Here is a 14,727-nt window from a genome sequence, read left to right as displayed (position 1 = left end):
GGATGGGGTCTGAGGGCAGAGGTGCGGGATGTGGACGAGATGCGTTGGAGGGCATCTTTAACCATGTGGGAAGGGAAATTGCGGTCTCTAATGAGAATGGGGTTGATCGGGGGATTAGTTGGGATTGAGAATAGGGTTGATCGGGGGCGAGTTGGGATTGAGAATGGGGTTAATCAGGGGACAAATTGGGATTGAGAATGGGGTTGATTGGGGGGATTAGTTGGGATTGAGAATGGGGTTGATTGGGGGGATTAGTTGGGATTGAGAATGGGGTTGATTGGGGGGATTAGTTGGGATTGAGAATCGGGTTGACGGAGACTGGTAGAGCTTGAAAATTCGCTTGGTCAGGTGGCGGGTTGGGAATGAGAATGAGTTTGATCAGGTGGCCGGTTGGCATTGAGATTGGTGTTGATGCGGGGACTGGTTGGTATGAGAATGGGGTTGATCAGGGGACCGGTTGGAATTGAGAATGGAGCTGTTGGGTACTAGTAGGGATTGACAACGGGGTTGATCAGTGGTGAGAATTGGGGCTGGATTCGCGTCCAGAGTTGGTCTGATTGGGAATGAGCTGCAATTGAGTGGGGTGATTGGTCATGATTAGGACTGGGTGTGAGTTTGTGATGGGGCTGGTTATGGGTGGAAATCACACCTGATATATGACGTTCTCACATTTTAGTACTTGGGTGCTAATATTTCCTTTTAAACAATGCCACGAGAACATAAAAAGTAGGAACAAGAGTTGGCCATTCAGCTTCTCGAACCTGCTCTGCCATTCAATAGGATCTAGGCTGATCCAGAACTTTAATATCTATTTTCCTGCCCATTACCCTATAACCTTTGAATTCCCTGACTCGTCAAGAATCTCTGTCTTAAATATACACAGGGACTCTGCCCCCACAGATCTCTGTGGCAAAGATCCTCAACCTTCTGAGAGAACAAATTCTTCAGTGGTCTGCTCTCAAATTGGAGATCATGGTTTTAAATTGAGAGGTAAAAACAGATTAGGAGAAATATTTCTTTTAAAGAGATAGTGGTTGTGTGGAATTTGCTATTATAGAGTGTGGTAGACTTTCCTGCATTAGTCTCATATTCCTTGATTCCCTTCTGTACCCAAAAATCCATTGATATTTGTGTCGGAAATACTCATCGACTAAGTATCAAAGTTCTCCAGAGTATATAACTCTAAGATTCGCTATCCTTTGAATGAATAGGCTTCATTCCTCTTTTTCATTTCCAAACGGGTAAACTATTTTGAGTAAATTTAGGGAGAAGATGGACAATTTTTAAATGAATATTAGATTGAAGGATTGTGGAGAACAGCAGGAAAACAGAGGTGAGACTAAATGAGATCAATTATGATCGTATCAAATGGAGGAACAGGCTCAAGGGGCAACCAACTAACCACAGACATATACTACAAGCCCACCAACTGCCAATGCTACCTAGACTCCACCTCCTTCCACCCAGCCTCCTGTAAAAATGGTATCCCTTCTTCCCAATTCCTCAACCTCCGCCACATCTGTTCCTATGATGACCAATTCCACCTCCAGAAAGTCCCAGACAGCCTCCTTCTGCATTCCCATGTGGCTGACTATGCCTTCCAGCATATCTCCTCCACTCCACACACCACTGCCCTTGAACCGCACCCCTTCCAACATAAGGACAGAACCCCCCCCCATTCCCCGGTCCTCACCTTCCACCCCACCAACCTCTGCATCCATCACATCATCCTCCACCACTTCTGCCATCTCCAAGCAGACTCCACTGCCAAAGATATATTTCCCTCCCTACCCCAATCAGCGTTCCGGAGAGGCCATTCCCTCCAAGAGTCCCTCCTCAGGTCCATGCCTCCCAGCAGCCCACAACCCCACTCCTGGCATCTTCCACTGCCACTGCAGGAAGTGTAAAGACTGAGCCCACACCACTCCCGTCACCTCTGTCCAAGGCCCCAAGGAATCCTTCCACATCCATCAGAAATTTACCTGTACCTCTTCCAATGTCACCTACTGCATCCGTTTCACTCAGTGTGGTCTCCTCTACATTGGGGAAACAGCACGCCTTCTTGCGGATTGTTTCAGAAAACATCTCTGGGATACTCACACCCCTCCAACCCCACCGTCCCATGACTGAACACTTCACCTCCCCTTCCCACTCCATCAAGGACATGCACATTCTGGGCGTCCTCCACCACCAAACCGTTACCACCCGACGCCTGGAGGAAGAAAGCCTCACACTCCATCTTGGGACCCTGCAACCACATGGGACAAATGTGGGTTTCAACAGTTTCCTCATCTCTTTTTCTCTTCCCCCCCCCCATATCTAGTTCGAAGCCTCCAGCTCGACCCCACCCTCTGGACCTGTCGATCACTCCCCCCACTGACCTATCACCTTCTCCCTCCCCTTCATCCATCTACCGCTTGCTCAGCTACCCACCCCACTCCCCTCCTATTTATCTCTCAGCCCTGGTCCACAAGCCTCATCCCTGATGAAGGGCTTATGCACGAAATGTCAATTTTCCTGCTTCTCGGATGCTGCATGAACTGCTGTGCTTTCCCAGCAATACACTCTCAACTCCTCCAAGACTGGCCATTATCAAGTCTGACTATTTCCACCTGCATAGCATCACCTAACTTCTCACTGCTGTCTGCAGCTCATCTGCTGAAACCGTCATTCATGTCTGCATTTCCTTTAGACTTGACTATTCCCACACAATCCTAGCCAATCTTCTGCATAGTCCCCTTTGCAAACTTGAGGTCATCCAAACCTTTGCTGTCCATATATTAATTTGCAGCAAATCCCAATCCCCAGTCACCCACTGACCTATATTGCTACTGGTCAAAGAACATTTTAATTTTAGAGTTCTCAACTTTGATTTCAAATCACTCTATGGTGTCACCCTTCCTTATCTCTGCCATCTTTTTAAGCTCTCCATCTTTCTGAAATACTTTGCTCATCTAATTTTGGCCTTTTGAGTATCACTGATTTTTAATTCCTCCAACACTTGTGATCATGCCTTATGCCTTGTGATCATGTCCTGGCCTCAAGACTGGCCATTATCAAGTCAGACTATTTCTACCTGCATAGCATCACCTAACTTCTCACCGCTGTCTGCAGCTCATCTGCTGAAACGGTCATTCATGTCTGCATTTCCTTTAGACTTGACTATTCCCACACAATCCTAGCTGATCTTCTGCATAGTCCCCGTGGGCAGCATGGTGGCACAGTGGTTAGCACTGCTGCCTCACAGCGCCAGAGACCCAGGTTCAATTCCCACCTCAGGTGACTGACTGTGTGGAGTTTGCACGTTCTCCCCGTGTCTGCGTGGGTTTCCTCCGGGTGCTCCGGTTTCCTCCCACGGTCCGAAGATGTGCAGGTCAGGTGAATTGGCCATGCTGGATTGCCCATAGTGTTAGGTAGGGGGCAGGTGTAGGGGTAGGAGTATGGGTGGGTTTCGCTTCGGCAGGTCGGTGTGGACTTGTTGGAGTTCAATGTAGCTAAGTGTGAAGTGATTCACTTTGGTAAGAGTAACAAGAAGATGGAGTACTGGGCTAGTGGTCGGATACTTGGTAGTGTGGATGAGCAGAGGGATCTTGGTGTCCATGTACACAGATCTCTGAAAGTTGCCACCCAGGTAAATAGTGCTGTGAAGAAGGCATATGGCGTACTGGCTTTTATTGGTAGGGGAATTGACTTCCAGAGTCCTGAGGTAATGTTGCAGTTGTATAAGACTCTGGTGTGGCCGCAGCTGGAGTATTATGTGCAGTTTTGGTTGCCATCCTATAGGAAGGATGTGGAGGCACTGGAACGGGTGCAGAGGAGGTTCACCAGGATGTTGCCTGGTTTGGTAGGAAGATCGTATGAGGAAAGGCTGAGGCACTGAGAAAAGAAGGTTTAGGAGTGACTTGATAGAGGTGTACAAGATGATTAGGGGTTTAGATAGGGTTGACCATGAGAACCTTTTTCCACGTATGGAGTCAGCTGTTACGAGGGGACATAGCTTTAAACTAAGGGGTGGTAGGTATAGGACTGATGTTAGGGGTAGATTCTTTACTCAGCAAGTCGTGAGTTCATGGAATGCCCTGCCAGTAACAGTGGTGGACTCTCAAGCTTTATGGGCATTTAAACGGGCATTGGATAGGCATATGGAGGAAAGTGGGCTAGGATCGGCACAACATCGAGGGCCGAAGGGCCTGTACTGTGCTGTATTTTTCTAAGTTCTGAACTCTTCCAATTCTCACTGCCTCTCTGCTTGCAATTGTCTTTTGAAACACTACTTTTAAAAAGTATATCTTTGAGTAAGCTTTTGGTCACTTGATCTAATATCTCCTTAAGTATCACCATGGTTTGTGCTATGATGTCATAGACAAAGGCCCTTTGACCCATCTCATCTGCTCTGGTCAAAACCAACCACCTGACTATGCTAACTCCATTATCCAGCACTGAGCACATAGCCTTGCATACCTCAGCACCACAAGTGTACATTGAAATACTACTTAAATGGTATGAGGGTTTCTGCCTGTACTCCCTTGCTGGCAGTGAGTTCCAAATTCCCGTCGCCCTTTGGATCGAAAGCTTTTTCCTCATGTTGCCTCTAAACCTTCTTACCTTGACTCTATGCCCCTTCCTGAAGAAGGGCTTATGCCCGAAACGCCGATTCTCCTGCTCCTCGGATACTGCCAGGCCTGCTGTGTTTTTCCAGCACCACCTTTTTCAACTCTATACCCCTTGGTCATTGATCCCTCCATCAAGGGGAAGAGTGTGTTCCTGTCTATTCTACCTATGCCTCTCAAAACTTAATGCATCTCAATTATGTCCCCTCTCTGTCTCCTGTGCTGTAAGGAAAACAACCCCAGTCTGTCAAATAAATCACTGAAACTCTCCACCCCCAGCAACATCCTGGTGAATCTCATCTGCACTCTCTTCAATGCTATCCTTCCTATAATGTGAATTTCAGAACTGCACACAACACTGTAGCTGTGGCCTAACCAATGTTCTTTAAAGTTCCAGCACAATCTCCCTGCTTTTAAACTCAATGCCGTGACTAATAAAGTCAAGTATACTTTATATTATCTTATGCACTTTAACAACCTTTCCTGATACCTGAGGGATTGGTGAACATGTAGACGAAGGTTCTACTGTTCATTATTTATTCCATTGCCATGTTAGCTCTGCTTAAGTGCATCACCTCACATTACCCAGACTGAATTCCATTCCACTGATCAGCCCAGTGATATGTTCTGTTATCTATGGCTGTCTTCACTATTTACTACCCACCTTTTTTGGTATCATTTTTGAACTTCCTGGTCGATTTTCCTGTATTCCAGTCTAAACCACATACAGCAAGGGCTCCCAACACAGACCTTTGTGGGATCCCATTGGACATGTACTTCCAGTTGGAAAAAAACATCCACAACCATCACCCTCTGCTTCCTGCCACTCACCCAATTATGGATCTAATTTGGCAAATTTCCTTGGATCCCGTGGGCTCTTACCTTCTCTATTAGTCTTCATGTGGAGCTCTATCAAAAGCCTGGCTGAAGTCCAAGTTGACTACATCAAAGCATTGCCCTCATCTAAGTTGGTCAGATGTGAACTCCCTGAACAAAACCATGCTGACTGTTCTTAATTGGTCCTTGCCTCTCCAAATACAAATTAATTCTGTCCTTCAGAATTGCTTCTAAACATGAGTGTAGAGTCTTACAGCATGGAATCAGACCCTTCGGTCCACGCTGACACACAACATAAAAATCATAACACCAGTTTATAGTCCAAAAGGTTTATTTGGAAGTATTAACTTTCGGAGCACTGCCCCTTCATTGGGTATCTGTGGTGCAGGATTATAAAACACAGAATTTATAGCAAAAGATCACAGGGTCATGCATGCAACTGATATGATATATTGAACAAACCTAGATTGCTGTTAAGTCTGTCATCTTTTAGAATGGGTTGCAGGTTACGGTTTATTAATATGTAAATCACAGAACTTCTTTCAAATCACATTTTTAAGATAATTTAAGTTGACATCACAGCTCAGACAATGCATTAAAGGTGTGATGTTAGAGTCAGTCTGTATCCCTGTCTTGAGTCAGACTGGTTCTATTTCCAAAGTAGAAATTAATAAAATGTTACATGGATTGACTGCCTGCAGATTTTGTTCAAAAAGCACACAATAGAATGTATCTGCAACTACAATTCTGCAAATGCAAATTCTCCCCATAGACATGTATGTAGGTGTGTGCATATGAGGGAGAGAGAAGGAGTGCATGTGTGTCTGTCAGGGAGGGTGTGTGTCTGAAAGAGAGCATGTATGAGAGAGGGTCTCCGTGAGTCTGAGTGTATGTAAGAGTGTGAGTGTTTGAGAGAGTGTATAGTGTATTGGAGTCGCCTGTAGTGTGACATAAACCCAAGGTCCTGGTTGAGGCCATCCTCAGGGGTACTGAACTTGGCTATCAGCCTCTGCTTGGCCACTTTGTTATTGTGTACCCTGAAGTCTGCCATGGAAGAATGAACCAAAGCCTGCAACCCATTCTAAAAGATGAAAGACTTAACAGCAATCTAGGTTTGTTCAATGTATCATATCAGTTGCATGCATGATACTGTGATCTTTTGCTATAAATTCTGTGTCTTATTATCCTGCTCCCCAGCTCCCTGATGAAGGAGCAGTGCTTAGAAAGCTAGTACTTCCAAATAAACCTGTTGGACTATAAACTGGTGTTGTGTGATTTTTAATCTGTCCAACACTAGCACCTCCCTATCATTGTAGCTTTCTAGTTCATCTTTCTAGTTCTAGCTCACTTCTTGGAATATTGGTACCACATTGGCTAGTCCTTTGGCACCTGTTCTGAGGCCAGAGAGGAATTGAAAATTTCTGCATTGCCTGTGCTATTTCCTCCCTTCCTTTATTAAACCTGGGTTACATTTCATCTGGTCCTGGTGACTTTTTTACTTGGAGTAAAAAATGAGGTCTGCAGATGCTGGAGATCACAGCTGCAAATGTGTTGCTGGTCAAAGCACAGCAGGCCAGGCAGCATCTCAGGAATAGAGAATTCGACGTTTCGAGCATAAGCCCTTCATCAGGAATAAGAGAGAGAGAGCCAAGCAGGCTGAGATAAAAGGTAGGGAGGAGGGACTAGGGGGAGGCAAGTGTGTCAGAACACTCAGAACCTCTGAATATGCTAATTTCTTTAATTGTATCATGGACCATCTCCTTGATCTCTGTATGCATATTGTCTCTCTGACTACTTAACACCGACAGTTGTTCTTTTAGAACCCTACCTATGTCCTCTGGCCCCACACGCAAATTACCACTGTGGTCCTTAATCGACACTTCTCTTTCCCTTGTTATCGCTTCACCAGTGGTTTTCCTTTGTTTTACCTGCAGTATCCTTTCATTTCCCTTGAGCTCTCCTAATTTTTAAATTCCGTCTTGTCACATTCTGTATTCCTCTGTGGCGTCTGCTATTTTGAGCCCTTTGGCATCTGTCATTAGCCTCCCATTTTCTCCTAATCCAACGCATATATCCCTCTCTTCAGTCTTCATAGGAATTGATGGTCCAGTCCTATGCTGTCCATATTTCCTTCTTGAATGCATCCCACTGTTCTGGGACAAATTTATCTAAAAGTATCTGCTCCAAATCCAATGTGGCCAAATTATGTCTGGTCTTATTAAAATCAACCTGAGAACTTTCAGGCCCTTTTCCTAAACATTTTGAATCTAATGGAGTCACGATTGCTGCCTGCAAACTGATCCCCCACTGATATATATTTGTCTGGCTTTACTTCCTAAAATAAAGTCCAGGACCTGTCCCCTCTCTTGTATATTGAAGACTGTACTGGCTTAAAAAGCTGTCCTTTTTAAGAATTCTGCTTTCTCTAAACCTTGCATTCTATGACTACTCCAGTTAAGTGTCATGACACTTTGTAACGTGAAAGGTGGTGTATAGATATGAACTGTTATTTTTGCAAAAATGGATGGACTTTCCAAAGACTTCTCTCAAGTGTTGATGATTTCTCATGTAAAAAGTGAGCATGCTAATTGTCAATCTCCTTAACTGACCATTGATGGGTGGTATTAAAATTTGACATAGTCTTAAAGGCATCTAACATATCATAGTTAGTGAATTGAAAGCAACTATTGCTGGATATGACAGCGGGTCAGACCGCATCCATGGAGAGACAGCAAGCTAACATTTTGAATCTAGATTATTCTTCATCAGTGCTGAAGTGAGGTGTGGAGGGGACAGCATTTATGCTGTAGTTTGCAGGGTGATGCATGTAGGGTGCATGTCCTGCTCGCATGCCCACAAATCTTTCCTCTGCATGCTGCAGTGTTCTGATGCAAACTGCAGCAATATCCACCAATATCACATTTTCAGGTTAGGCACTTTACAGCCTTCTGGACTTAATTTGAATTCAACAGCTTCAAATTGTGAACTGTTTCTCCCTTTTCTTTTTGCTTGTTACATTCTGTCATCATGTCATCTTTCCCCTCCTCCCTCCCATTAGGCCTGTCTTTTTTAAGTTTGGAGAAGAAACACCATTGTTCTGCCATTCTTGCATTCTGATCACTCTGTCTAAAATATCAACCTCTTTTCTCTGTTAGTACCTTAGACCCACAAAACCCACCATCCCTGCCCCCCAACAATAGCATAACTGCTGTCCCCTCCACACTTCATTTCAGCTCTGAAGAGTTATCTAGACTTGAAATGTTAGCTTGTTCTCTCTGCATGGATGCTATCTGACCCACTGTGATCTTTAGCATTGATTGTTTTCAGTACGGATTCCAACACCTGCAATAACTTTCTCTGATAGTTAATTAATTGTTGTGTGCTGTCCTGGACAGGAAGATTGTGGAAACAATTTTGAGCAGATAAAATGGCAATCTCAATTGTCTTTTGAATGTGATAAATTAAAGGACGGTTGTGTAGAATACAGAATATTGGAGATTTGGCTTGCACAAAAAGGTTTTCTACACTTTAGCTTGTAAGTCTACAATTGAAGTGAACAATAAATGTTGAAGCTATTTGCATGAGAAATGTAAGATGTTAACCAATAGAACATCACGCAGAATCACAGGAGGAGGCCATTCAGTCTGTCATGCCTAGCCAATTCTCCGAAAGAACAAATTACCTAGTGATGCTCAGCAACCTTCTTCACACATCTCCTGTTCAGATAATAATCAGATTCCCTGTTGCATGCCTTATTTCAACCTGTCTTCACTGCAATCTCCAAGTAACCATAAGTGGAATGAAAACATTTTCTGTCTCCATTAGTTCTTTTGCCAATTAACTTTTGCCCTCTTGTTCTCAATTCTTCTAACAATTGGAGTAGGTTGTCTTTTCCTGTATATTCTCTTCACACATTAATTAACCTTCTAATCTCAGATTAGGTGGCTAATATGTTCTTAATGTGCTGATTTTAGCTGAAGAATAGATGAAGATCTTTGGTTAACTTTAACCTTCATTATCAGAGAGCTGTAAATCAGCCTGGCTTCTTTCAGTGTAAGAAATCATCTGACACATTTTGATGCCAGTTAGATGTAATCCTTGTTGGTCATTTTAGGATAGGCTTTTATGTGTGTCTTTTTTTGTCTATCCTCTGTGCAACCTAGTAATAATATCATTCACTTTTCAATGACCATAATGGGAGCCATTTTCATTTCCTAGGTTCTGTTTTTGATCTCAGGATGCATAAAATTATTAATACTGTTTGTTTCTCTTATTCAAATAATGCTATGACCTCATAAAAACCAAAAAAATTGCAGATGCTGTCAATCAGAAACAAAAACAACTTCTGTTTTTGTTAATACTTTAACCTTGTTTTAAGAATTGCTGTCCAAACTAGTAGAGTGTACCTTAACTTACATTGTGAATATATTAGAATTTTTGTTGGGCAATTTTTTTATCATTAGATACTAATAATGTTTACAGTTTGAGTCATTATCTCAATTTGGTCTGAAAATTTAACTGGATTGCTTCTATTTCAGTCCAAACAGGGGCTTTACACAGATGCATTGTATGAATGGACATTCAAATTTTGTGTCCTGTGTGTGCATCATAGCTCCCAATGACACATATCCTCGTGGACTAATTGTAACTGGAGGAAATGACCATAACATTTGTGTTTTCACATTGGATAGCCCGGCACCATTGTACGTTCTAAAGGGGCATAAAAATACAGGTAGGCATTTGTTATACATTATTTTAGAGTGTGTCCATTGCTTGTTTGCAGTAATCCATTAAAGTCCACAGCAAATGTAGATATTTATAGGAAAGGAATTTGTTTGTCATAGTTTTATGAATCACCCTCATGCTGCAATAACGATAGGGAAGTTTGTAGATAATTGGGATATAAGTTTGACTTATTGAACTTTTCAAAATTGCTTTAAATTTTATGAACTTCAACAGCATAACAAGCTAGAAGATTGAGTTGTTATAACACCAAGTTGAAAGCATACTTGTTTTTGGAGGTTAATTGGTTCTTAGCTCATTTTTTTAAAAATCAAACAAATGATTACAGAATTTGTACTGATTTGCTTTCATTTTCATCTGTATTTTCCCTTTGTTTCAGAAAGTTCTTATTATGTTTCACTGGACCTAGTATTTTTAGTATGCCTTCTCCCAAGTTTTTTCAGGCTGTATCAACTAGTAATTGCGAGACCCTTGCTAATGTTCTGGGAGCATAGGTTCAAATTTCATCAACTGACAGGATTTGAATTCAATAAAAATCTGGAGTTACAAGCTAGTCTAATGGTAATCTTGTCTGTTGTTGTAAAACACGGTGGACTGACTAATTCCGTTTAGGGAAGGCAATCTGTTTCCTAGTCTACCCTAATTGTGACTACAGACCAAAACCAAGGTGGTTGACTCTTAACTGACCTCTGAGATGGCCTAGATTTCAAGGGTAACAAGAGATGGGCAACAATGCTTGCTTTGCCAGCAATGCCAACATCGCACACAAGAATCTATATTTTAAAAAAAGTAGTCTGATTCAACTTTTGCCTCCAGTTCATGCACGATTTCTGTTGAAAATTATAGATAAGAGAAACTCTGGCTGTTTTTGATTTCTCTGTCCTTTATCTGCTTTGTTCTGTAGACTTGGTTGAAATTATTTATTCTGGTTTTACTTTGCCCCAGTTATTAAATATTATCTTGTTCTGTATGACTCTGTACTACTAATAAGCAATGAGGATGCTGCTCATATTTGTGATCTATTCAGTAAAATGTATCTGCTTTTACAATTTCTTCTTTACAAAAGGTATTTATCATTTGCATGAAATTAAGTTTGTAAGAAACTGCATGTTTAGTCAAGCCACATAAAATTGATGTCAAAGTAGTTATTATGGTTGTGTCCACTGTGGACAGGGAATGATTAAAAGATGGGCACTTTCAAATTTCAGCAACGTAACCACAATGCTGCAAGAATTAGAAGAGCAAGTAGTTTTATATGTAGAGAAATGAATGCAAATGCAAAGAGGTAATGACGTGACATCGAGAATAATACAGGCCATTTTTTGTCCCAAAAATGAAGTGCCTCACTCCTCTTGCCATTATACTTATAAACTGCACATAAAATTAGTGTGTCCAAACAAGATGTGGACCAGCCAGTGTTGGAATCTGGGTGGACAAAGCTCCAAATAAATCTGATGGAGTATAACCTGGTGTTGTGACTTTTTTTAACTGTGTTACACAATATAGTCTACAAGGCAAAAGTCAGGAGTGTGATACTGAGTTATGTTTATTTGCACGACTAAGTCCTGCACTGCCTGCCTACCTAGTTGTCATACTCTGTTTCCTCCTTGCCTGTGGGGTCTGAGCCTCCAGAGTGATCCTCTATCACCCACTATCCACAATGCTGTCAACAGTGACTTCAGCTGTTGCTCCAGCTCTGAAAACATGGGCTTGCTGGAGACATTTCCTGCATACATTTTGGTCCTGGGCATTAGAACTGTGGAGTGTGGTCCTGGAAAAGCACAGCTGGTTAGCCAGCATCCGAGGAGCAGGAGAATCAACGTTTCAGGCATAAGCCCTTCATCAGGAATGCCAGAATTGCTCATTCCTGATGAAGGGCTTATGCCTGAAACGTCGATTCTCCTTGTTCTTGGATGTTGCCTGACCTGCTGTGCTTTTCCAGCACCACACTCTCTTTAACTCTGATCTCCAGCATCTGCGGTCCTCACTAGAACTATACCCAAATTCCCACAAAGCAGGAAGAGCACACCATGGCCTTGAGCTCTTCTTGCATTTCTTATTACTTTAAAGTAAACCCTGAGATTACCCTTAAAATCGGATAATATTTATTCCCATGTAGGCTTTCTTCTCTAGTCCTCTGCATTATCGTCCTGACAAACTATAAACCTAAAATAGAACTTGCAAACTTGTAGCAATTAAATATAGTATAAAATACTCATAACCTTATGTATCCAGTCAGCTGTTTCCTCTTGCTCCATTTCATTTTTTGAATCCTGACATCATCTCTGGACTCTGTCTCTGGATTCATTGAAGGTTTGTTGAACATCACACCTACTGCTGTTCCAACTGACCTTTATCTGGGCCTCACTTCTCAAGCTTTTATCAGATGCTTTGCCACTACCATGGTTCATTGCGTCCTGTTGTTACAAAATTCATGGATATTTTTGAGTTCTTGGTGATGCAATGTTTCTTTGATTTATGTATTCCCATGTCTAGCTTCATTTGTTTTTTTTCCCAAGATGGATATTCTGCAGACAACTCTCATCCCATAGTGTAAATTTTCCAAAAAGTTTAAATCAAACAGGAAATAAAGATCTGAGTGACTCTTTTCAATCATTTTAATAACATTTTTTTTTAGTTCAGACTTCATAGTTTCATGAGTCTGCCTCAGTCCAGTCAAGAAACTTTGCTACCATCTTAAGTTAGCATTTTTCCTTTTTCAAACCACTTTAGCCCATGAACAATCCGAAGTATTAAAATCTATTGATGGAAATCAGAAATGATAATGATAAAAACAGATTATCGTAGCTTACCTGGACGAATGCATATCCAACGACCCAGAAAAATTTTGTTACAATCAAGGAGGTTATGCTGTCAAGCTAATATCACTGAAATTGTGACTCTATTAGCATAGATTACTGTGTCAGAGAGTCATATAGCATAGAACAGACCTTTTGGTCCACCCAGTCCATGCTGAACATAATCCCAACCTAAATTAGTCCCACCTGCCTGCCTGCCCATATCCCTGCAAACCTTTCCTATTCATGTACCTATCCAGATCTCTTTTGAACATTGTAATTGTACCCATATCCACCACTTTCTTTGGAAATTCATTCCACGTGCTCTTTTTTAAAAAAAGTTGTGTCTTTTTAAAGTCTCTCTCCTCTCACCTTAATGTGCCCCCTTGTCTTGAAATCCCCCATCCCAGGGAAAAGACAACTACCATTAACTCAATGTTCTGGAGGCACTCTTTTTAATCCTACTATGGCAGATGATAAAATTTGAAATCAGTAAAAAAAAAATTGGAATTAAAAGCTGTTTTAATGGTGACCATGTGACCACTTTATTGCTGTTTAAAAAAAAACTACTGGTCACTAATGTCCTTTATAGATGGAAATCTACCATTGTCTGTTCTGGTCAGTGTGTGACACTAGACCCACATCAGTATGGTTGATTCTTAATTGCCCTTTGGACAATTAGGCATTGGAGGAAATATTAGCCAGAGCACATTCACCTCTTAAATAAATGAAAAGATGCAAATCCCTAGTTCTACATACCACCTTCAACATTCACTCCCTCCACCAGGAGCGCACAGTGGTTGTAGTGTGTACCATACACAAGTTACAGTATAGTAACACATCAAGGTTACTTCCACAGCACCTTTCCAAACCAGTGACCTGCACTACCTAGAAAAAAGGGCATAAAAACACAGCATGTGCAATTTGCCCCCGACCCACAGCCCACCCTAATTTGCAACTATATTGCAATTCCCATCACTCTCAGTAGCTCAACATTTGGGAAGTCCCTTCCTAAATACTGAGAGCGTAACCATGCTAAATGGGCTGCAGTGGTTTAAGAATGCAGCTCACTACCACTGCCTTAATGGCCATTCGGGACAAGGAACAAAGGTTGGCCTTGCCAGTAATGCTTTTAGAGTAATAGAGCCATTCAGTACAGAAGAAGCCCTTTGACTCATTGAGTCTGCACTGACAAAAAAGCCCATCACCCATCTGTACTCATCCCATTTTACTGCACTTTGCCCAAGTTATAACATTTTAAATGCTCGTCCACATTCTAGAATGTTGAGAGGTTTCCCAGCACTATTACCCTCCCAGACAATGTGTCCCAGATTCCCAGCACCTTCTGGGTGGGAAAACATTTTCTCCAATCCCTTTTTGCCCTTGACCTTAAAAAGGAGCATAATTTTATGTACCCTTCAAATATGGGAAGCAGCTGCTTCCTATCCACCTTATCCATGTCCCTCACAACCTTAAAAACCACGATCAGGTCTGTCCTTGGCCTTCTCCGACATTAACAAAAAACAACCTGAACCTGTCCAGCCTCTCTTCATAGCTAAACTGCTTCGACCCAGGAAACATCCTAGTGAATGTCCTCTGCACCCCTGCCAGTTCAATCACGTCCTTTCTATAGTGTAACCAGGCTCTATGAAAAGATTTACCTTTAATTAGCTTTATATGATCCCTCTATTGGGGTACTTAAAACTGTAATACTCTGGTCATTTACAGTTATCTTGTTA

General features: G+C 42.0%; 1 protein-coding gene across 3 annotated transcripts in view; it reads left to right on the top strand.

Moving 5' to 3' along the window:
* plaa (phospholipase A2-activating protein) overlaps positions 1–14,727 on the top strand; it is a 40,676-nt gene that overhangs the window by 2,612 nt on the left and 23,337 nt on the right. Inside the window, exon 2 of one of the 3 annotated variants that reach the window (XM_060846743.1) lies at positions 10,139–10,179. In XM_060846743.1, the coding sequence (XP_060702726.1) occupies positions 10,139–10,179 (41 nt within the window). Of the gene's footprint in view, positions 1–9,985; positions 10,180–14,727 lie in introns of all 3 variants that reach the window. The other 2 variants (XM_060846729.1, XM_060846737.1) reach the window with 2 other exon arrangements.

This window comes from Hemiscyllium ocellatum, chromosome 2 (assembly GCF_020745735.1).
Source record: "Hemiscyllium ocellatum isolate sHemOce1 chromosome 2, sHemOce1.pat.X.cur, whole genome shotgun sequence".
Lineage (NCBI taxonomy): Eukaryota > Metazoa > Chordata > Chondrichthyes > Orectolobiformes > Hemiscylliidae > Hemiscyllium > Hemiscyllium ocellatum.
Note: the sequence above shows the minus strand (reverse complement) of the source record. Positions and strands in the feature narration are given on the sequence as shown.